The following is a 22,151-nucleotide window of genomic DNA, read 5'->3' as shown; positions in this document are numbered from 1 at the left end:
TACGAGTCTGACATTGAAATCTGAGGACATTCTCCATTGTAGCAGAGGTTAACGTTTTGTTCTATGGGAAACGTTTCTGGTTGTTGACAAGGTATATTGAAACGATAAAGAGCCAGGGAAAGCTTGCTTTTTTCTTCTTCGTTGAATGTCTGTCTTTTGCAAGAACTTAGGTGGCAAAGAGAGAAGAGCCTCAAAGGATGATCTTGGGGTTCAGTCAGGTTAGAGAAGCTCCTCCAAACACACCTTCTTATCTCTTGCTCCTTTCTGATGTGTCCCCCCCCCCCTCCGCCAGTCCCACTGAATTTTGTGCATCTGCTTTTTGCATTCTGTTAATACAGGTTCCCAGGTCTCTGTATGTTAGAGAAATCTTGGCATAAGAGAAATATTCCAGAATCTCCTGCTCCTCCTTTCCCCGCCTCTCTCAGCTTTGTGAGATGTATCTAAAGTCAGAAAAGTCCCCAAAATTCTAGCAGAGAGAACATCTGTAATCACTTTATTGCTTCTTGGCAGGTAGCTATTTCAACTGCTTTCCAAAAGCAACTTGAAGTGTGCAGTTGTGGCATGAAATGCATTTTTGAGTCACTTTTATGCTTTACGGCTTTTTTACTAATGCAAAATACTGCCAGATGTTTATAAGCTAGGAGTCTCCATAGTAGCCGGGCTGCAGAATATAAGGCAGAGAAGCCTTAAAACGTGCATTTTATTATTATTTTTTGCTGTTGTTGCAGGAAATTAAAAAATTCATCAAAGCTATGTCCGAGAAGATCAAGAAAACCAGGGACAAGTATGGCATTAATGACAACGGCACAACAGAGGTAATGCCGCTTGTGGGTTGTGTGCTAATTCCATACCCTTTAACAGATGAAGATAGGGGCATTATTTTTTGCATGTAAGCTTGTGTAATACACCCTTAATTCCCTTAAGTATCTCTGCCAGAACTGCCCATTCCTACTGTCATTCCATAATGCCGGACAAAGCGTTGCACCTTGTCTAATAATCTGCAGCAACCTGTCCTACACTTGTTTCTGAAGCAGGGAGGTTCGGAAACTCAATACAATGCTTTTATTAAAAAAAACCTAATCCTTAAAGTTTAACCTCCAATGATTCTGGATATATGTACTGAATAACAGCTGCGGCTTAAACATATTCCATAACTTACTATCTTGCTTACTGCAGGGAAGGGGGGAACAGAAGTGAATATCACTGTTGGTTTTTTCCTCTGCGTTTTCATATTGTGCACTAGGGGAATGCATAATACATGCCCTGTCTATTGAATTAAATTCCTAACTGTTCTGGCTCTTTATTGCTTCAGCCGTATGTTTTGTACCAATTGGACCGGATTACTCCAACCCAGCTGGAGAAGTTTCTAGAAACCTGTAGAGAGAAGTATATGAGGTATGGATAATTCTTCTCCCCCCTCCCCTCCCCCCCCCCCCGCGGTAGGAGCAGTGGCGTAGCGTGGGGGGTGCCAGGGGTGCCGGCCGCACCGGGCGCAACTTGGGCAGGGGCGCACTCGCACTAGCAGCTCTCTGCCCCTACTAAAATCCACTGGTTAGGGAGCCCGCGCTCGCTCGGCTTGGCGAGGAGGTCGCAGAAGGGGGAGAGCAAAGCCTTCTGCCGCTGGCAAAAAAAGGAGAGGAAGCCGGGCGGGCGGGCGGGCTGGCTGGCTCGCGGGGGTCTGGCTGCGCCTGCTGCTGCCGTTGCCGCTGCTGCCGGGCTTTGACAGCTTGGCGAAGCGGAGGGAGAGGTAATTGCGTCTCTCTTTCCACTGGCCGCCTGGGTAGTGAGCCGAGCGGAGCAGGGAGTCTGGCGAGGGGGCGGGAAGAGACTTTCCCCCCTTTTTCCCACCTCGCCTGGTCAAAAAGGAGAGCGGAGTCTCCTCAGGGTGCCCTCAGGCAGGGCAGGGCAAGGCAAGCAGAGCGAGGAGGAGAGAGAGGGGAAGGGGGGGGGAGCAGCCAGGAAACGACGCGGTGTGGAGGGGGAATCAATTAAGGAGAGAAGCCTCGCTGCTGCTGCTGCTTGGGAGAGTAAATTACTGTACTTGCCTTGCCCCGGGTTAGGGGGCGCAAATTATTTGCCTTGCCCCGGGTTGGGGGGCGCAAATTACTTGCCTTGCCCCGGGTGCTGATAACCCACGCTACGCCGCTGAGTAGGAGTGAATGTCATTTGAACTGATTTAGCCAAATCTGATTATAAGTAGGTGAGAAACTGATAGAAAGTATTCTCCTGCTTCTTGGGCAGAAGTTAGGAGGTCTGAAGCGGGAAGCAAGTTTTAGCCAAAGTTCAGTTTCTTCCCTCAGATGTTTGTCTCAGTGTCAATATAGCTAAATAGTAATAGATCTGCAATTGTTACATGATTCATGCTAAAATGGAAATGACGAACTTCCCTCAGATTGATTGTAAAGTTGCCCATCTCCCCTGATACATAGTTAAATTCCTTGCATACTTACTACAGTGGTACCTCAGGTTAAGTACTTGATTCGTTCCGGAGGTCCGTACTTAACCTGAAACTGTTCTTAACCTGAAGCACCACGTTAACTAATGGGGCCTCCTGCTGCTGCCGCGCTGCTGGAGCACGATTTCTGTTCTCAACCTGAAGCACTATTTCTGGGTTAGCAGAGTCTGTAACCTGAGGCGTATGTAACCTGAAGCATATATAACCTAAAGCGTATGTAACCCGAGGTACCACTGTATTTCCCCAAACCTAAAAAGCATTGCAGCTTCCCAGACTAAAGGATCATCCCTTTCCTACCCACCCCCCACCCACAATTACATTGTTCTGGGGTTTCTCCCAACCCCCAGAGCCCTTGGGGGGGGGGGAGCAGAAGGGGGAAGCCCCATTGCAGAAGCCTTCACGCATGGCTTACACTGAGCGGACTCATTAGGTCAGTGGTTCTTAAAGGGTGATGGGCAGGGCAGGATGGCAAGTGTGGCAGAAAGATTCAAGGACAATCAGTATTATATTTTGGGAATAATTCATGTTCTTGTGTAGCTAGCCACAATGATTTCTATTTTCCGGATGTCCTGTCATCATATTGTAAAGTAGTTGTGTTCTGTATTACAAATCAAGCATTGCTGGGAGTTGTTTTGTTTTGTTTCCCAATTTATTTCTTACCAGTAAAAAAATTGGGCAATTTTTTCCTCTGAAAATGCATCCCAGAGAAAAAAAGTTTGAGAACCACTGCGTTAGGTGAATCCACCTTCACCCCACCCACCCGCCGTAATTTTTTGTACTTACGATTTCTCCAGTAGTAAGAAGCACACGTTTTAGTTCTTGCAGTCCAACAAAATATAAATGCAAGCACCTGAGATTTCCCAGTAATACTACTACTGAAACGAAGGGTATTATATAGCAGGACATTTCCTGGATGACATTCAAATTTATTATTATTACAGTATATATTTAAACAAATGTTATTACATTGAATTGAACAGTAATTATGAAACATGACAATTGCAGCGATGGGGGTCCTGCTGCCCTCTAGATCAGGCACCCCCAAACTCAGCCCTCCAGATGTTTTGGGACTACAATTCCCATCATCCCTGACCACTGGTCCTGTTAGCTAGGGATGATGGAAGTTGTAGTCCCAAAACATCTGGAGGGCTGAGTTTGGGAATGCCTGCCCTAGATGCTGCTGCAATGCAGCTCCCATAATCCCTGATCATTGGCAGTGTTAATGGGAGTTGAAGTCCATTAACATTTGGAGGGCCTCAGTTTCCCCATCTCTACATTGCAGTGAAATGCTATAAGTAGTCTTGCCTTTGGATGTGCTGATTGCCTTCCACCCGGTGGTAGCAAACTCGGAAGGCTCCAGATTACGAAACGGAAGGAGATCTGAAATTATCCTAGGCCTCAAGTTCTCCAACTATGGACGGCTGCTGCATTAACTAATAATAAATCCCACTACACAAACTATTAAGTTTAAGCATGTTGTGCCTATGGTTTCTCTGTCATTTAAGTTTTGTAATAGGAGGTATACTGTATAAGAATAATACTTGTTTTAAATGTCTGTGCTAACTTTTAGCCCGTAACAACATAAAAGCAACTTCTATGAGGAACAGCAGCACTAAAACCATATTGAAAATGTATTGCAGAAGCAGCAAAAGGGCACATAAAACACTGAATTGCGAATGAATTTACTTGTGTGTAAGATCACCCAAAAAACAGGACTATTGGGAGAAGCAATTTCCCTTCCCGGCCCTCATGGAGTGGATATTTTGGGGTGGGTTGATTCCACACACACACACACACACCCCAATCTAAATATTCTGACTCGGCATCAGTGGAAAGGAAGTTACCTTTGTTTCCGAACTGCCTTTATCCTAAATCTTGACATTGGTTTGGAGAAGGCTGAGGCTTTTTTTATACTGGAAGAAGACAGTACTAGTCTTGAGGCTGTAACTGCTCTGTGAGTTGATTTGCTTTATGTAGAGAAGGTCCATAATATGCCGTAGGATTGTTTCGCTGGGATTTAACTAAGGGTGACAGCTGTCCTCTGATCTTCTACTTGCTTCGTTGCATAAGGTCTCTCGCTAAGCATATTGCTGCTGTGACTCTGTGCGTCTTGGAGCCTTAGCTTTGCCCTGCCAGATGAGGATGGTTAACAAATGGGATTTAAAATAATTGTTTGATGTTGACCTCCTTGGCTGAGATCACTTAGCCTGTGCACAAGAAAACGACAGTGCGGATAATATTCATTGGGGTATTCAGATCCGGGCTGGTCCAGTGACCTTGGTAAGGGCACCAATTGAATCTCATCTACCAAATGAACTCATGTTGATATAATAAGATACCTTTTTCATGTCATGGGGTTCATAGCCTTGATGCTTCTAGTGTTCACTGTCCCCGTATTGTTATTTGCTGTCAAATGGTTGATATGTTTTATTATAGGGTAAAAAAACATTTTGTCTGCCTTTGAAGGCATTTCAAAATAGGGTAATTATATACAGCAGACCCTGATTGTTCCTGGAGGAGTTGAAGGATGTTTACAGATTTATCTGGGCAGCCAATTTTCAGAAGGACAGTCCACAGGGCATTACGATTTACATTGTCGAAGGCCTTTGTCAGGTCCAAAAATGCCATATACAGGGGTTGGTTTTGCTCTCTGCATTTTTCTTGAAGCTGTTGAGCAGTGAAAATCATGTCCACTGTCCCCCTAGAAGGCCGAAAACCATTTTGGGATTCAGGAAGGGTAGACTTGGATATTGTTAGGAGACAGTTTGCTAAGATCCATGCGAGAGTTTTGCTGGCCGCAGCTAATAAAGAGATGCCTTGATAGTTTCTGCAATCCATTCTATCACCTTTTTTAAAGAGGTTGATAATTTTGGCATCCCTAAAGTCTGCTGGGATCTCTTCTCTCTCCCAGATTTTTTCGATGAGCTTCTGAAGTTGTTGTTTAAGTTCAATTCCACCCACTTTGAAGACTTCAGCAAGTATCCCATCAGGTCTGCTGGCTTTGTTGTTTTCCATTTAGTTAATAGCTGTACACAATTTTCCCAGATTTGGAGATACTGCAAGCTCATCTCTAACTTGTTTTTGCGGAATTTGTGAGAAGACCTCAGCAGCTACGGGGGGGGGGGTGCGCGGTTAAGGAGATGTTGGTAATGTTCTTTCCAGCGCAGTGCAATAGCTTCTTTATCCTTTAGAAGTGTGGTACCATCTACTGAGCGTAGGGGCCATATGCCATGAGGCTTATGAGGGAAAAGTTTCAAGCAGCTGATCTTGGGACTTTGTGATTCTGAAGGATCAGGGAGAAAAACAGAATGTGTATTAAATGCACAGCTCTCCTGAACACCTGTGCTTTCACTTTCTTAAAATAGAGTGTTTGACCATTGTATAATATATAGTTGAAAGTGTGCAGCCAGTGCCTGATGAATTCTTAGAACGCAAAAAAAGGTGACGGAAAGATTTTGAGCTGTCTGTGCTCCTAGGCTGCGACACAGCTTCCTGTCTTCCACCAGGGTTTAAAGAAGTGGGTTTTATGATTCCATAGTGCCACACTGAACCTTCTGGGTTCAGAGAATGGGGATCTTGGTCCTTAGAGGCCAGCTCAGCCAGGAACTCTCTAGAGTAGACTCGCAAGTGTGAAAATTAATAAATTCAAAAGTTTTCTTGGTTTTATAACCTAGGGCACAGATGGAACCTGGCTCTGCAGTGGGAGCTCTGTGTGCTCAGAGTATCGGAGAGCCTGGCACACAGATGACTCTGAAAACTTTCCATTTTGCTGGGGTTGCCTCAATGAACATCACGCTAGGGGTGCCGAGAATCAAAGAGATCATCAATGCCTCCAAAGCCATCAGGTACTGAAGCCAGATTTTATTCTCATCTTGATATTTGAATGGCAGATTTAATTATAACAGGGGGAGGTCTCTCTCTCTCTCTGTCAACTTGCTAGCTGGAGTCAGAGTCTGGGCACTATAATAAACAGAAACTGACAGGAGCAGGATAACTACAACATTTGATCTATCCAGTAATTCTTGCCTATGACACAAACATTTGTTGTAATGTCTTCTGAAAAGGAAACAAGTTTAGTAACTCAACTTCTGCTTGCAAGTTGCCTACTGTGGGGGGGGGGGGAGAGAATAAGCTGCAGGATGATATCCCTTATCTTGGATGGCTGCTAAATGCTCTCATTTATAGGGGTTCAATGTATTTGTTGCTCTATTGATCCATCAAAATGAGACCTTTTTTTTTTTAAAGGTAGAGAGTTATTTGTTAGGCCTACCTGTTGATCAAAGCACAAAAATAACTGAACCTAAAAAGTTACAGTGTACCGTATTTTTTGCCCTATAGGACGCACTTTTTCCCCTCCAAAAATGAAGGGGAAATGTGTGTGCGTCCTATGGGGCGAATGCAGGCTTTCGCTGAAGCCTGGAGAGCGAGAGGGGTTGGTACACACCAACCCCTCTCGCTCTCCAGGCTTCAGGAAGCTATCCCCCCAGCCCAGCAAGCTCCAGGAGTGATGGCGAGGTTGCGCACAACCTCGCCATCTCTCTGGGACCTGTTCTGGGGGCTGGGGTCGGGGGAACCTTGGGCTTCCCCCGCCCCCAGCCCCGCAAGCTCCGACAGCGATGGCGAAGCTGCACGCAACTTCGCCATCGCTCTCGGACTCTCCAGGCTTTGCGCAGCTCTCCGCAAGCCGTGGGAGCCCGGTGCTGGGCTCCCACGGCTTGCGGAGAGCTGCCTGTTCTGGGGGCTGGGATCCGGGGAAACTCGGGCTTTCCCCGCCCCAGCCCCACGCCTGGGAGGGAAATAATTTCCCCCCCTTTATTTACCCCCCAAAAAACTAGGTGCGCCTTATGGGCCGGTGCGTCCTATGGGGCGAAAAATACGGTACTTGCCATTTGCTACCTCAACCTAAGGCAGCAAGATAAAAGGGGGTCAATTTAGTAGCTGATTGCACTATAATTAGTAGACTTGATTAACGAAGTCAAGATACTGTGTGAACAAGGTCAGGGCTCATAAGAGGAACCTCCATTCACACAAAAGTGTTGTGCTACGTCTTCCAAGCTATGAGCAAGATTCACTATCCTTGAAATAATTGGTTTGGGATTCTTCTTACCGAAAAGCAACAAATTTCAGCAGAGTGAGTTAATACCACAGCAGATAACTGCAGAGATGTGGTTTATGGATTTTTTTAAGATTTTAAACATACAGGCATCATAAGTTGTTTTGGACAATGTTTAGTTCTCGATATATAAAATAGAATTATTAGTAATGTTCATGGTATGGAAAGGAAATAAACCAGTAAGCTTTTCACAACGATATGCTTTTGCTACTTATCTATAGTACGCCAATTATCACAGCCCACCTTGACACGGACGATGATCCAGACTTTGCCCGTTTGGTTAAAGGAAGAATAGAGAAGACACTACTGGGAGAGGTAGACGGTGCCTTATTGTTGCTTAATATACAATATTTCCCATTATGGTTCTGCACTGCTGTGGTGCTTATTAAACAATGAGCATGGTTGAATCTCTCTTTTTGACTTTCAGATTTCGGAGTACATTGAAGAGGTTTTCCTTCCTGACGACTGTTTCATTCTCGTCAAGCTTTCGTTAGAGCGTATTAGGCTGCTGAGGCTGGAAGTGAGTGTGTCCCCCTCCCACGGATACTGTGTTCAAGAAACTGATTTGCCACAGGGGTGCCTTCAGGCAGGGCAGATACCGCAGTGAAAATTAGCGTGGCTTTTTCTGTAGTGCTTTAATTTATTCTAGTTATTGCTCTGTGGTACCTTCAATATGTTAATTGCTTCTGCAGCATGCATCTATGCACATTTTCAAAGAGAATTAATGTTCTCTGCTAGTTTCCCCCAACCAGATTTGAAGTGAGCAGGGAGCAGATGGATCAGTCTAGCTGTCTTTCTATTTACAGCCTGTGTCAGTTTCACACACATTTATTCATAGGAACATAGCTACCTTATAGAGACTTTGACCATTGGTCCATGTAACTCAGTAAGGTCTACATCGATTGGCAGCAGCTCCTCATAGTTTCAGACTGGATACATCAAAGCCCTATTTGGAGATGCTTTGGATTGAACCTGGAGCCTTTGGCAAAACAGATGCTCTCCCACAGAGCTACAAAACCCTAACTCTCTTCTGATTCCTTTCCATGTTAATCCGCATTTATTTATTTTTTTTAAAAAGCCCATGAACAGTACAGTCATACCTTGGATCCCAAATGCCTTGCAAGTCGAAAGTTTTGGCTCCTGAATGCTGCAAACCCGCAAGTGACTGTTCCGGTTCGTGAACTATTTTTGGAAGCTGAACGTCCGACGTGGCTTTCGTGGCTTCTGATTGGCTGCAGGAGCTTCCTGCAACCAATCAGAAGCCGCGCTTTGGTTTCCAAATGTTTTAGAAGTCAAACGGACTTCCAGAATGGATTCTGTTCAGCTTCCAAGGTACGACTGTAGTATCTAAATTCATATTTGGATATCTATGCAGAATATGTATATATGTGGTTTATATCAACATGCACATTTCAGGATAAAAAAATAGAAATCTGTATGTTGGTATGCCTTTTCTTTTGAGATGAGAACTGCGTTGCAAAATTTGGAAAAATGCAAAATCCAAAGGATAATTGCACTCCGATTTGCGTGTTAGTCTGGAGGTGTGAATTAGGTCAGCTTGTTTGAAAATCCAGACTAAATGAAATTTTCCTCCATCCCTAGCTGCACCAGGATTTGTAACCCCAGAATGCCTGGTTGTTGTTTCTCATATGCAGAAGCATCCAAATGTCATTTACACCTGTGGTCCAAAGTGGTGCATCTTAACAATAATCTGCACCATGTAATTACTCTGACCATGTAAGCTGGCTCGTCAAACGTGGCTTGCAGCTGCTGCGCAGACAATAAATTTCTGATGAAATTCTGAGCAGGCAATTCCTGGAGTGATTTGCACTGATCTCTTTAGGGCATGTAACACTAATATTGTCTCAGATCCAAATAATGCATCAGTTTCTGCTCTCTTGAGGGCCCCGCAGTTCATCCACCTCTGTAATCCCTGAGCCCATATGGCCCTAAGTAATCTCTCTTCAACAGCGTTGGGTTGCTCTTGCCACTACGCTTCTCTTGTTGGTCCAAACATGGCAACGGGCAGTGAGTAGCTGCAATTCATGGTGGTTAGGTTACGAGGCAGTGGCTAGCCAGAGATGGTCCAGTGAGTTCCATGGCAGAGCAGGGAGGGACGCAGGTGGCACTGTGGGTTAAACCACAGAGCCTAAGATTTGCCGATCAGAAGCTTGGCGGTTCGAATCCCCGCGACGGGGTGAGCTCCCGTTGCTCAGTCCCTGCTCCTGCCAACCTAGCAGTTCAAAAGCACGTCAAAGTGCAAGTAGATAAATAGGTACCACTCCGGCAGGAAGGTAAACGGTGTTTGCGTGCACTGATCTGGTTTGCCAGAAGTGGCTTAGTCATGCTGGCCACATGACCCGGAAGCTGTACGCCAGCAACCTCGGCCAATAAAGCGAGATGAGCGCCGCAACCCCAGAGTCGGCCACGACTGGACCTAATGGTCAGGGGTCCCTTTACCTTTACCTCCTCTATTTGCATCTACCGTGCCAAATGCAGTTGCCACTCACTGCTTCAGAGGGACAGGCTTGTCTTGGACTTCCTCAAGTGGGAATGGACCTCCTGATCATTGAAAGCAATGTGGGCAAGTTCCTCCTCAACAGTGCCTAGGCAGGCTACCCGGAGACAACCTCCACCTTACCACTGGTGGTAGGCCTGAGAGCCCCACCATCTCCACCATGGCCCGCTACTCGAGGACCCCAGCCAGCACAGCATCTGACTGAGCTGGCTTAACAATAGGCATGATCTGCATGTGTGCATTTTAATGAACTGAACAGAGTGAAAGGTTATGAGTCATGGGGGTGCAGAGATTGTGTGAGTGAACTTAGTGCTTAGCTTATATTTTAATTGCTATTTTGTTAATGTTTTTAATATTGTTTTATAGATTCTAAATGCTGTGTTGATTTGTTAATCATATGACTTGCCATAATTGTGAGGTTTAGCTTATTTTTTTAGTTGCTGTTTTGTTTAGTTTTTTATAGATTGCAACTGTTTTATTGATAATTTGTTAATTATTTTATATGATGTATGCTGTATTCACAATGTGCTATTATGTTTTATTGTGTTATGGTTATTTATTGCTTGTTAGCCGCTTTGAGATTCATTTGAATGAAATGTGGCCTAGAAATACAATCAATCAAATCAATCACCAGTGTTAGCCAGATGAAATTAGAGAGTTCTGACCTCCTGTTAATTTCCCTGTTTGAGGCTGAAGCTACACATGGCACAGAATGAGTTGGGAAAGTCCTGCAATGGTAAAACAGCCTCTACTTCTTCAGCTGTAGGTACCACTTTCATGTGAGCGAGTAGTCAAAGGACCTCTCTTACAATACATTAGCATATAAGGAAGAAAGGTTTAGAGCAATCCTCTCTTAGTTCAGTACATCCTTTTTATCTGTACGAGGTCAATTGAAATGGCACTCAGCACAACCAGTTGCAGTCTGTGCAATATGTAGAATGACTGTAATTCATTCACCCAACTTGAGGAGCATGGGGGGGGCCCGTACCTGGGAGTCATTACTTCCAACATTACATTGAAAATGTAAGAAGAGGGTGTATGGCTCAGTTGTGCCGCCCAAAGCCTCCCTCAGGCTTCAGTAGCACGAGGCTGAAATGGACATTCACATATATCAGAACTGAATATTTTTGGGGCTCCTGGGCAGTAGTGAACATCGCCTGGCCGAATAGAATAGCATCTTGCGAAGGCCGTCAAATAATCGCTTGCAGAGCTTTTGCCAGACTAGTGTTTTGGACACTGTGTAACAAATTGCATGCCCGCGGAATTGCGCCCAGTGTCGAAATAATTATGCAAATAACAAAGTGACATTTGTGACACAGGTTAATGCGGAGACTGTGCGGTATTCTATTTGTGTCTCGAAGCTGAGAGTGAAGCCTGGGGATGTAGCTGTTCACGGTGAGGCCGTCGTCTGCGTTACTCCCCGAGAGAACAGCAAGAGTTCAATGTACTATGTCTTGCAGTCTCTGAAAGAAGAGCTACCAAAAGTAAGGACTTTCCACCTTCCGTGTGTGATGCTCGACAACAAATGTATGTGCTCAGATCACAGCATTCAAAGAATTCACTGCATTAGTGTGAGAATTCTTGAAAACCTCTGCTAAGAATACCCCCGTTTCATTTCTTAGTTCTTCCGTTTTTCCCCTGAAGAAGCTTTTGTAATTTGAAAACATATTGGGCATCTTGTACCGTTATAAAGTTGTGCATATTTAACAGAAGCTGATCTGGGTATCGCCCTCTTGCTGTTGGATGAGCCTATTTTATATCATGATCTATATTTTGCGTGTGTTTGTATGTATATGTAGAGAGATCAGATTTTATTACATACCATTTTTCAGCCCAAAGGCTCCCTAAGCCATGACCTGCATTATAATATTATATATGTATATATATATATATATATGCAGGTTTTGGTGTCCTCGGGTGTCTTCCCGTGTAAAAGTTGGGGTGTCTAGGCGACGTTTCGACGAGGTCTCACTCGTCATCTTCAGGCTGGTGCTTTCGGCTTCTTGTTACTGGAACAGAGCAGGATCTCAGTGTTTGAGTTCCTATAAATACTGTAGAGGGGGTGTGGTGTATAGCCTCCAATGTTCTGGGCAGAGAGGAAGTTCCCAGGCTAGTGTGCCTTTTCTTCTTTTGTTCCTTAATTACTTGAGAGATATCTTGAGTGATTTCTTGAGTGATATCCTGAGTACCACTTAGGTGGGTCATTAGGTGTGGATTTGTTGTTAAAGTCTTTGTGTCTTGACCTCTTGAACTTTGTGAAGAGTTTTCCTGAGAAGATGGCTGTACTATACTTAGTTGTGCTCTGGCTTGGCTTCGTGTATAGGGGCGAGCTGTGGTTTTGTGGCTTGTGTCAGCCAGATCTGTGTAGGGATTGCAGGGGGGTGCAGCATCCGGAGGTGCCACCATGGATTGGCTACTGGATGGTGTCTGTAATTCATCTGTGGAGAGGGTCTGGGTTTGGGTCTGGTGTGGTTGATTGGTGTTGGCGTTCTGTGTGCCTCTGGATCTGGTGTCAGTTTTTGTGGGGAGGGCTAATTTCCAGATGTCTGGCAAGCGGGATGTGTCGTCACGCTTGTTCATGTTGTGAGGGTGTTTCTCTATCTCGATGGCTTCCATGATTATTCTCTTGTGGTGATGTTCCGTGTTAAAGAGCAATTTGGAATCTGCAAAATTAATTTCGTGTCCTGTTTCTTTCATGTGTTGGAAAAGAGAGGAAGTTTTTTTCTTCCAGAGCACAACTAAGTATAGTACAGCCATCTTCTCAGGAAAACTCTTCACAAAGTTCAAGAGGTCAAGACACAAAGACTTTAACAACAAATCCACACCTAATGACCCACCTAAGTGGTACTCAGGATATCACTCAAGAAATCACTCAAGATATCTCTCAAGTAATTAAGGAACAAAAGAAGAAAAGGCACACTAGCCTGGGAACTTCCTCTCTGCCCAGAACATTGGAGGCTATACACCACACCCCCTCTACAGTATTTATAGGAACTCAAACACTGAGATCCTGCTCTGTTCCAGTAACAAGAAGCCGAAAGCACCAGCCTGAAGATGACGAGTGAGACCTCGTCGAAACGTCGCCTAGACACCCCAACTTTTACACGGGAAGACACCCGAGGACACCAAAACCTGCATTCCTGTACCCGTGAAAATCTACGAAAGCATATATATATATATATATATATATATATATATATATATACACACACACACACACACACACACACACACACTGTAAAGTACAATAAAATGCCTTCAGTCATTCAAAAAATAATACTGGAGATCACAGGGTAATTCTTTGGCGATCACTCATGGGCGAGTAAGGTTGTCTTCCATGAACACGGTATTAACAGTGAGCCCGTAAGTTACTGTGGAGGTCAGTTCTGGATCCACACAGCCTTTCATAGTGGGGACATAGGTTTCTGGGCGGGAGTTGATCACGGTGAGGATTTGCCAAACGTGCCTTCCTCTTAGCTCGTTTCTCCCTTTCAGTGTAATAAATTAGGTGCTAAACCTTCAGGGTACTGAGTTAGTTTTACTGAAGCTCTTTGGGAAGTTCCTCTTAAGGATAACTTCACAAATTTGCTTGAAGGAGTGATAAGTGGTGGCTTCTCTTAATTACAGTGAGCACACTCACTATTTTGTCAAAGCAGTGAAGCCTTTGGTGCCCATTGGCTGAGTAGTAATGGTGTCACAAAGAAGAATGATGTCACAAAGAAGCTGAGCAATAGATGGAAGCTTAGGGAAAGAGAGCTGAGGGCTGGGGTTTGCTGAAGGAAAGGGAGCCTGACAGGCTGAAGAGACAGGAGCTGGAGGAATGGGGTAAGGAGAGAAAGAGGGTGGACAGGAGAAGGGGACCCTTGAAGAGGATGCAGAGGAGCCAAGGAAATAATGAAGAGCAGAGAGTGGCATGCAGGAACCAGGGGAAGAGGAAGAAACCAGTGGGAGGAGGTGTTTGAAGAAACTGATTCTGTTTGGTTGCAATTGCATTGAAAATAGCTTGGCCTTTCAAAAACAGCCAGTTCCCTACCAAAGCCAGTTCCTTTCCTTTCTAATAAAGAAATCAAATAACTACATAACAAAAACAGTTGAGTGCCTAATTGAAGTAGACTGATCTGTGCCGGATGCGTATTCTTTGGGTTGCAAAAATGCACACGCCAAGTGAAAAGGCTCAAAGTACAGAAGTCCCTGAAGTCCATCCTTTGTAGGAATTCTGTTTTTATGTTGCAGATTGTGAGCCCTAGTTATGTGGACTCCTTGCCTTCGAGTGTTCTGACTGCTTTCCTTCGCAGTCACAACACACATCCGTGGAACTCCCAAGCAAATATGAAGAGCCAGGGGTGGAAACTAACCTGTAGTCATCCCAATGTTGCTTGATTTCAGTTCCCATTATCTCTGACCATTAGGCTATGCAGGCTTGGGACGAATGGGATCTGGGAGTCACCTGCATCTGGAGGGCTACAGGTGTGTCACTTCCAGTTTAGGCAATATTAAACAGTCACTGTAGGAAAGAGCAAGGAGGGCAAAGAGTGGGGTTTTGATTGCGATATCTGGTCTAGAGCAAGAAGCATTTATCAGGGTATCTGTCTTCTATACACTGTTTTTGATTTCCTTTCCTACATAAAGGTGGTTGTGCAGGGTATCCCGGAAGTGTCTCGCGCTGTCATTCATATCGATGAGCAGAGTGGGAAGGAGAAGTACAAGCTGCTGGTGGAAGGTGACAACCTGCGAGCTGTCATGGCCACGCATGGAGTCAAAGGAACAAGGACTACTTCGAACAACACTTACGAGGTAGCCATCAAGAGGTTATTGGCGATATGAGCTGGTGGTGTGTGGCATAGTGGTTGAGTGATGGAGCCTGTGGAAGTTCTTGGTTCAAATGTCACCTTTTCCATGAATTTCCTAGGTCATGGGGAGGCAAACTAAGGCCTGGGGTCTGGATCCGGCCCAATCACCTTCTAAATCCAGCCTGCGGACAGTCCGGGAATCAGCATGTTTTTACATGAGTAGAATGTGTCATTTTATTTAAAATGCATCTCTGGGTTATTTGTGGGGCATAGGAATTCGTTCATTCCCCCCCCCCAAATTATTCTCCCCCCCCCCACAAGGTCTGAGGGACAGTGGACTAGCCCCCTGCTGAAAAAGTTTGCTGACCCCTGTCCTAGGTGGTCTAAAGGCAAGCCATGTTCTCTCAAGACTAACTTCTTTCCCCCCACCCCCAATCTACAATATGGAGTTAATACAGATTGCAGCAAGGTAATATAGTGAAACACTCCGAACACTCAGAAAGCGTTATTATTATTATTTATTGAATTTATATACTTCCTATACCCAGGGTCGTTCACAGATATAAAACCACAAAATACATAATAAAAATAAAAGCAACAACCCAATCGCTCCCCCCCCCAAAAAAAACCACATTTTAAAAGGGCATAGGCTGTCAATCAGATCAACCAAAGGCCTGGTTAAAAAGGAACATTTTTGCCTGGCACTGTAATGAAGGCGCAAAGCGAACTTCCCTGGGGAGAGCATCCCACAGACAGGGAGCCACTACAGAGAAGGCCCCTTCTTGTGTTGCCACCCTCCAGACCTCTCAAGGAGGAGGCGCGTGAAGAAGGGCCTCAGAAGATGATCTCAGGGTCCAGGTAGGTTCATATGGAAAGAGGCAGTCCTTGAGGTATTGCAGTCCGCAGCCATTTAAGGCTTTATAGGTCAAAACCAGCATTCTATTGGCATCCTAAGTATGATAATGAAGAAAAATGCTACCACTGGAAGCTACTGCCTGTAAGGAGGCAGGGGCAAGCTCGGGTGCAAGCCAGGGCAATTTTTAAGCCAAAATATGTGGGAATGATTGTAGTTTGGGGGAAGGAGTTGCTTTGGAAAATCACAGTGCTTATGTGCCAGCAGAATCAATGTTTTGCCACTTCCCTAAACCACTAATTGAATCCACTAGGTCGAGAAAACCTTGGGCATTGAGGCCGCCCGGACCACCATCATCAATGAGATTCAGTACACTATGGTAAACCATGGTATGAGCATTGACCGGAGGCATGTGATGCTGCTGTCTGACCTGATGACATACAAGGTTTGTTTTATTCCTTTTCATTGTTTTGCCACCAAACTTGGCCCTCCTTCCCTCAAATAAATGTAAATGAAGAAAATACCAGGGAAACACCTATACGAGTGTTGCTTGCTGCGATATCCACATGGTTTATCCCTTCTTAGGCACCTGCGTAGCAAAGAGCCTCATGTTGGGCGTCCGTTTACTGTACTGTACAGTATATCTTCTAAGCCCAAATTAAGGTTTAGGGTGGCTGTTTTTCTTTTGGTCCAAGTAATCAGGAATATGTGAATCATTCAGATGTGGCCTTCCAGGAATGTCCACACATATTTTTCCCCCTCCCCCCACTGGCGTACCCAGTTTCCTTCCTCTCTGCCCATCGCCACAAGAGTGAGCAGTGTGGGCAGAGTGAGCAGGCTGGTCTGTCAGCTGCCACTCTGCAATACTCTTTCCACTTGCTTTGTTGACTGGGAGAGATCAGCCTCTGCTGCCAGCAATTGCAAGAGACATTGACACTTCCCCACACCTGATTGGCCACCAGCCTGGGAAAGGGAAGTTGGCACTGAAGAATCAGTGGCCTAATATAATAGAACAATAAGAAACTAATCATAGCAGGTCTTAGGCTGTTGTATATGTAAAAATATGTTATATATGTATATGTTGTATTTGAGAGGAAGCGGGCAAGACAATTGTTCCAAATCTCCTTTATTAACAACCGTGCTGGACAAATTATTATGCATCCATATAGCTATCAGTGTACACTTGCCCAGGACAAGAAATGCAACTTCATCCACCATATGGAATTGCCTTCCTTGTACAGAGTCAAAGCCTTCGTTGAGCATGAATTAGCTTATGAGGTTCTGCTGTCTTCCTTTTCTTGGACTAGGGTGAGGTTCTGGGGATTACTCGGTTTGGCCTGGCAAAAATGAAGGAGAGTGTATTGATGCTTGCTTCGTTTGAGAAGACGGCAGATCACCTCTTCGACGCTGCATATTTTGGGCAGAAGGATTCAGTGTGTGGTAAGTGTCTTGGGTGATGAATCTTGCCACTAAGCACAGCTCTCTAAATGTGGAGCATGGCCTTTTTTGCTGTTGCCCCATAGTACGGAATGATCTCTCGTCCTACTCCTTTTTTCACCATGGCCTTGACGTAGTGAAGTTGGTTTGCAGGTAATAATTGCTTTAGATCAGTCTTCACGATTGTAATATGTAATATTACTGTAGCTAATCTCTTAAACAACCTTTGCTTCTTTAAGTCCATGATGCACATTGCATGGGAAATATGAGGCTTTAATCGTTTTTTCTTGATCTTCTCTAGGCGTTTCTGAGTGCATCATTATGGGTATCCCAATGAACATTGGAACTGGACTTTTCAAGCTGCTGCATAAAGCTGACAAGGAAGCAGACCCCCCAAGAAGGCCTTTAATTTTCGACAACCCCGATTTCCATATTTCCCTTACTACGTAGCAGCTGGAGAGCACCAAACAGCAAGCAGATGGCATATTTTAAACTGGAGCTGCATGCCTCTCTAAGTAGGGTTTGGAGGCTGGATAAGTGAGAGATCATGATGTGCGCAACTGATCCACCACTGCTGCAGGCCTTTATCTTTTGTGTACTTAATCCGCAGTGAACTTCAGCTGACGGCATTTGGTTTTTAAAAGCAATAATTTTCCTGGCTACATCAAAAACCTGTAACATGGATTGTGGGACACCAAATCCCTATGAAAGGGAAGACGCTTAACGTTTTTGCCTGGATTTCTGTCAGAAGCATTAGCTATAGTAATAGGAAAGATTTCTGCTGCTTCTACCAGCTGTGATAAACATCTGTCAGAGTGTCCAAAGTAATTTCCAGTTGGGTTGATGTCAAATAGGTTGTGTTTGCTGTCATATGTAGTGCATACCCTTTTCTGTTAAAGTTTGCTTCCCAAGTACACTTTGTGTGGCGACTTCTTAGAAAAAAAGGGGGGGTAGTGGCCCGAGAAATTATTTATATTTTGGGGCCATTTCACACAACTCCATTCCATGTAGATTCCACCACAGAGTAACTACAGAAAGAGAGAGGAAGACAGAGGGGTGGGAATCAAAATTGGCTCTAAATGGTAGTGAATTGAATGGGGAGGAGCTATTGGGGGGTTAGCATTGGGATCATGGCCCACACTGATTTTATTTATTAGGAGATTCAGAGAATGATCTTACCTGCTAAAGTTCAGGCACTGATACACTGACTATTTCTCCAGCCTAATTAATACACAGTAGTGTTATGCTAATGATGAGCTAATGGGAATGACTGGGAATTGTGCAAGTGAGGGCTGATGGACACACACACCCCCTTTCATTCTAGTAGACATTTCTTGGGTTTACTCCCCAAAGCAATTGCATTCTGTAGGTAAGAAAGCTGCAAAACTCACTTTTGTAATATCTGACACTTTTCATATTGCTGAATGTTGAAGAGTTTGTGAGTAAAGTTTTTAAGTAAATGAAGGTACTTGGAACCCTTCAATACTTTTATAGCAAGTAACATGATGGGGAAAACTAGATGAGGAAATGAAGGCAATGCCCCTCTCCCCCCCCCCCTTATTGTTTAAATTATCCCTTTTTGGTTCATATTGATTCATGCGTTTCACGTTGGTCCTAAACTACCGTACATTGTTTATCAGAGCAAATGTTTAACTGATTCACAATTATATTTGTATGTGCTTGTTAGTATTACCCCCAACATAGGAATTAAGGTCATCTTCTGGTTTGTTTGCTTTTTTGTTAAAGAAAAATGATAATGTACAGCAAATTGCATGATTCTTTTTTTGCTAGGCATAAAGAAACAAATTCTGAATACAAAGAAAGATAATACGAAAAAATAGTGATAATAAAATAAAATAAACAAAATTGGTAATGCAGCCAGAATAGCATTCATGACCACTCATTTGCTTATTTTCTGGATGCCTTTTTGAAGGTGAAGACTGTGATGGAGACAGTACTTCAGAGCCTTCCAGATAAAGCCAGACTAGAGTAGAAGGCAGTCCAGAAGATGATCCAGATCTAAACGTGAACTACCAAATCTCTCCTACCGCTAGAGGGAATTGAGTGTAGCAACTCATATAAAAACTGAGCTGAGCTGTTAATAGCACCATGGACTAAAAGGTATGAAGCTGGAGTACTAACGAGATGATTCCCCCCCCCCTAAATTCACTACAAGCTACTCTGTATTTGGGAGGCTATGGGGCAACAAAGACCACTGTGTGATTGCAGTTTGTGCTTTGTATGGCAGTTTGCAAACTCTTCTTTGAGCCAGTAGCGGGTCTGAATGTCAGATCACTATCCCCAGTTTTGTGAATAATGTTATACAAGGCAAGTTGGTACTCAGAATCCAGAAGCTTCCAAAAGAAAGTTCCCTTCCAAAATGTGAACAGTTTCATGTAGCATGGGAAAATGTTGCTTTCTTATACTGTACTGTAGATGTGAATAAAGATAATTTTTCAAGGTGTGCATTCAGGGTCATTTACTGATGGAATTCTCTACCTAAAACTGCTGTAAATATTCTTAATAAAGCATAACTATTTGAACATTCATGCATACCTAGGGTACCCTGAGACCATTTTGTTGCATTTATGTAACTCGCTAGATCATGCAGAAAGATTAATCCTTTCCAGTAATGTAAGGGCTGATCCACACATGAACGTTATATGATTGTGGCAACTTTAAGTAATGACTTCCTTGTCTCAGTAACAGATGTGACACCCCCAGCCACAACCTCCATTTGCCTTATTTACAATGTTTCTCATGAGCTGTTCCCCACAATTTTGTGTCGATTCATCATGTGATGTGCTTCTATCATGTATGAGCCAATCAAAGGATCTTTTCTTCCGGCCCTGCATGAATCAGCTGACCATACTCTGCTTGCGCACACACACACACAATATAGTGCAGAGAATGATCATTGTTTGTAGAGATGGTGGCTCCCAATTCATAATAGTATGCGCCAATAATTATTGTCATTAAATTTAATACGTTGATTGGAAATGAATCGTCATCTAGCTTGTCTCTACATTTCCATTCAGTGCTGCTGTCAGCTGCTTTGGGGTTTAAAAAGAGATTGTCGAGCCAGACCCCTCCACCTGCTAAAACAAGGGGTGGAAGAGTGGAGAACATCAATTCGACAGGTCCAGATTTTAAGCTGCTGTCACGCACACAGAGCATATGCAGTCTTCAGAAGATCCTTCCTGCACAGAGGATTTGTTATGGGAATTGGGCCCTTGGGAAATGACAACACAAATGAAACTTCAAGTAAAGTTAATAGGTTTTCTGCAAACTTTAAAAAAATAAAAACAACTAAAAGCAAGTCAAACACAAAACAGATTATAGAAGTTGGTCAAAAGGGATGTTAATTTCTTGAAAACCCAAAGCTCTGACAAACTCCTTTGGGGGTGGAGTGGTTTCTACACATTTCAAACACCAATTTAACTCGGTGTTCTGTAATTCAGCAAAAGGATTTTGCTGTTTTGTCTTTGTAAACGTACAGAGGCTTTGCAAAGATGCTGTCTTAACTAACTGGTCTGTTGGGCTTAAATAAGGTATTTCTGGTGTGTGTAAGCTCTATGGCAGCAATGTCTACAACTTCAGCACATTTCCTTGTTTTCTGGAAACACTGGGGCAAAAAGCTTTGGGTCCACAGTATCATTCTCTAGTGATCTTTTCTGGTCTTCCCTCCCATACTGCTGCTTGTATAATCTAGCCTTGACACGATACTTCTATCTAAATCTTTGCATTCCCATCTCATACCCTACAGTTTCCTGTTATATTTAGTGTCCTCCCCTCCCCATCCTTATTCTTTACAGAGAACTTTTCTGCCCTCTGGCCTCACATTGGATGTCACTGGTAGAGACAACACTTCCCCAGAGCGGAGCTACATTAACCACATTGTGCCACTGGCTGACTTTAATTCAGCCATGCAGGTTCATGCTGAACTCTTTCCCTCCGGGGCAATTTCGCCACTAAAGGAGGGCGGGAGTCCTTTTGTGTATTGCAAGCTGGAATTTGATTGCCATCACAGCTATGACTATTGACTTGAGTGATTTCCGGCTGTAAACGACCGACTGTGCTGGGAAGCGAGCTTACACTCGGGGTGACGAGATAGAAAGAGACCCGCACATTTGCCTCAATAGCGTGTTGCTACGTTCGCCCCATGCTTACCATAGTATCCAGGATGCTATGCTGACAGTACTATAGGGTGGCTGTTTATGCATCAGCAAAAAAAAAGATGGACTTTGTCACCAAAAGGGGGACAAAGTAAAAATATCAAAATTCATATGCTTATATATCTAATTAGGGGACGTGGGTGGCACTGTGGTCTAAACCAGAGTGCCTAGGGCCTGCCGATCAGAAGGTTGGCAGTTTGAATCCCCGCACGGGGTGAGCTCCCGTTGCTCGGTCCCTGCTCCTGCCAACCTAGCAGTTCGAAAGCCTGTCAAAGTGCAAGTAGATAAATAGGTACCCCTGCGGTGGGAAGGTAAAGGGCGTTTCCATGCGCTGCTCTGGTTTCGCCAGAAGCGGCTTAGTCATGCTGGCCACATGACCCGGAAGCTGTACGCTGGCTCCCTCGGCCAGTAAAGCGAGATGAGCACCGCAATCTGAGTCGTTCGCGACTGGACCTAGCGGTGAGGGGTCCCTTTACCTTTATGTATCTAATTGCATGCAAACTCAGAATGATTGTAATTTAGATAGAGACAGGTATTATGCATGTCTGCTGTCCAGGTACTAACTTGAGGGGCAACCCCTGTTTATGTTTCCTTATGTCTATCTAAAAGAGACTTCAGTTGAACAGCCTTTCAGGGAGAGGACTTTAGTCTGTAAAGTGAGAAATACAGCCATACTACAACCCTCTGAAAAGATGGGTAGGTATATTGTGTCATTCATGGCCTGGATGTTGGGGGCAAGGCCCAGATGAGGTCGTGGGTATGTATCAGGTGAGGGATGGGGGTCAATAGAGATAAATATTTGCCATCCCA

The 22,151-nt window shown here is 44.3% G+C and overlaps 1 protein-coding gene across 2 annotated transcripts in view; it reads left to right on the top strand.

Moving 5' to 3' along the window:
• The window catches only part of POLR3A (RNA polymerase III subunit A), a 51,883-nt gene extending 32,257 nt beyond the window's left edge, over window positions 1-19,626 (top strand). For both annotated transcript variants that reach the window (XM_081864205.1, XM_081864204.1), the window contains 10 exons: window positions 729-815; window positions 1,313-1,395; window positions 6,130-6,300; window positions 7,790-7,883; window positions 7,996-8,088; window positions 11,406-11,570; window positions 14,716-14,880; window positions 16,043-16,174; window positions 17,037-17,169; window positions 17,468-19,626. In XM_081864205.1, coding sequence (XP_081720331.1) covers window positions 729-815; window positions 1,313-1,395; window positions 6,130-6,300; window positions 7,790-7,883; window positions 7,996-8,088; window positions 11,406-11,570; window positions 14,716-14,880; window positions 16,043-16,174; window positions 17,037-17,169; window positions 17,468-17,616 — 1,272 coding nt within the window. In that variant the 3' untranslated portion in view covers window positions 17,617-19,626. The remainder of the gene's footprint in view (window positions 1-728; window positions 816-1,312; window positions 1,396-6,129; window positions 6,301-7,789; window positions 7,884-7,995; window positions 8,089-11,405; window positions 11,571-14,715; window positions 14,881-16,042; window positions 16,175-17,036; window positions 17,170-17,467) is intronic.
• Window positions 19,627-22,151: the final 2,525 nt, after the last annotated feature.

Source organism: Podarcis erhardii (genome assembly GCF_964252035.2).
Source record: "Podarcis erhardii genome assembly, chromosome: 5".
In the NCBI taxonomy this organism is placed as follows: domain Eukaryota; kingdom Metazoa; phylum Chordata; class Lepidosauria; order Squamata; family Lacertidae; genus Podarcis; species Podarcis erhardii.
This window is presented reverse-complemented; position numbering and strand designations above follow the sequence as displayed.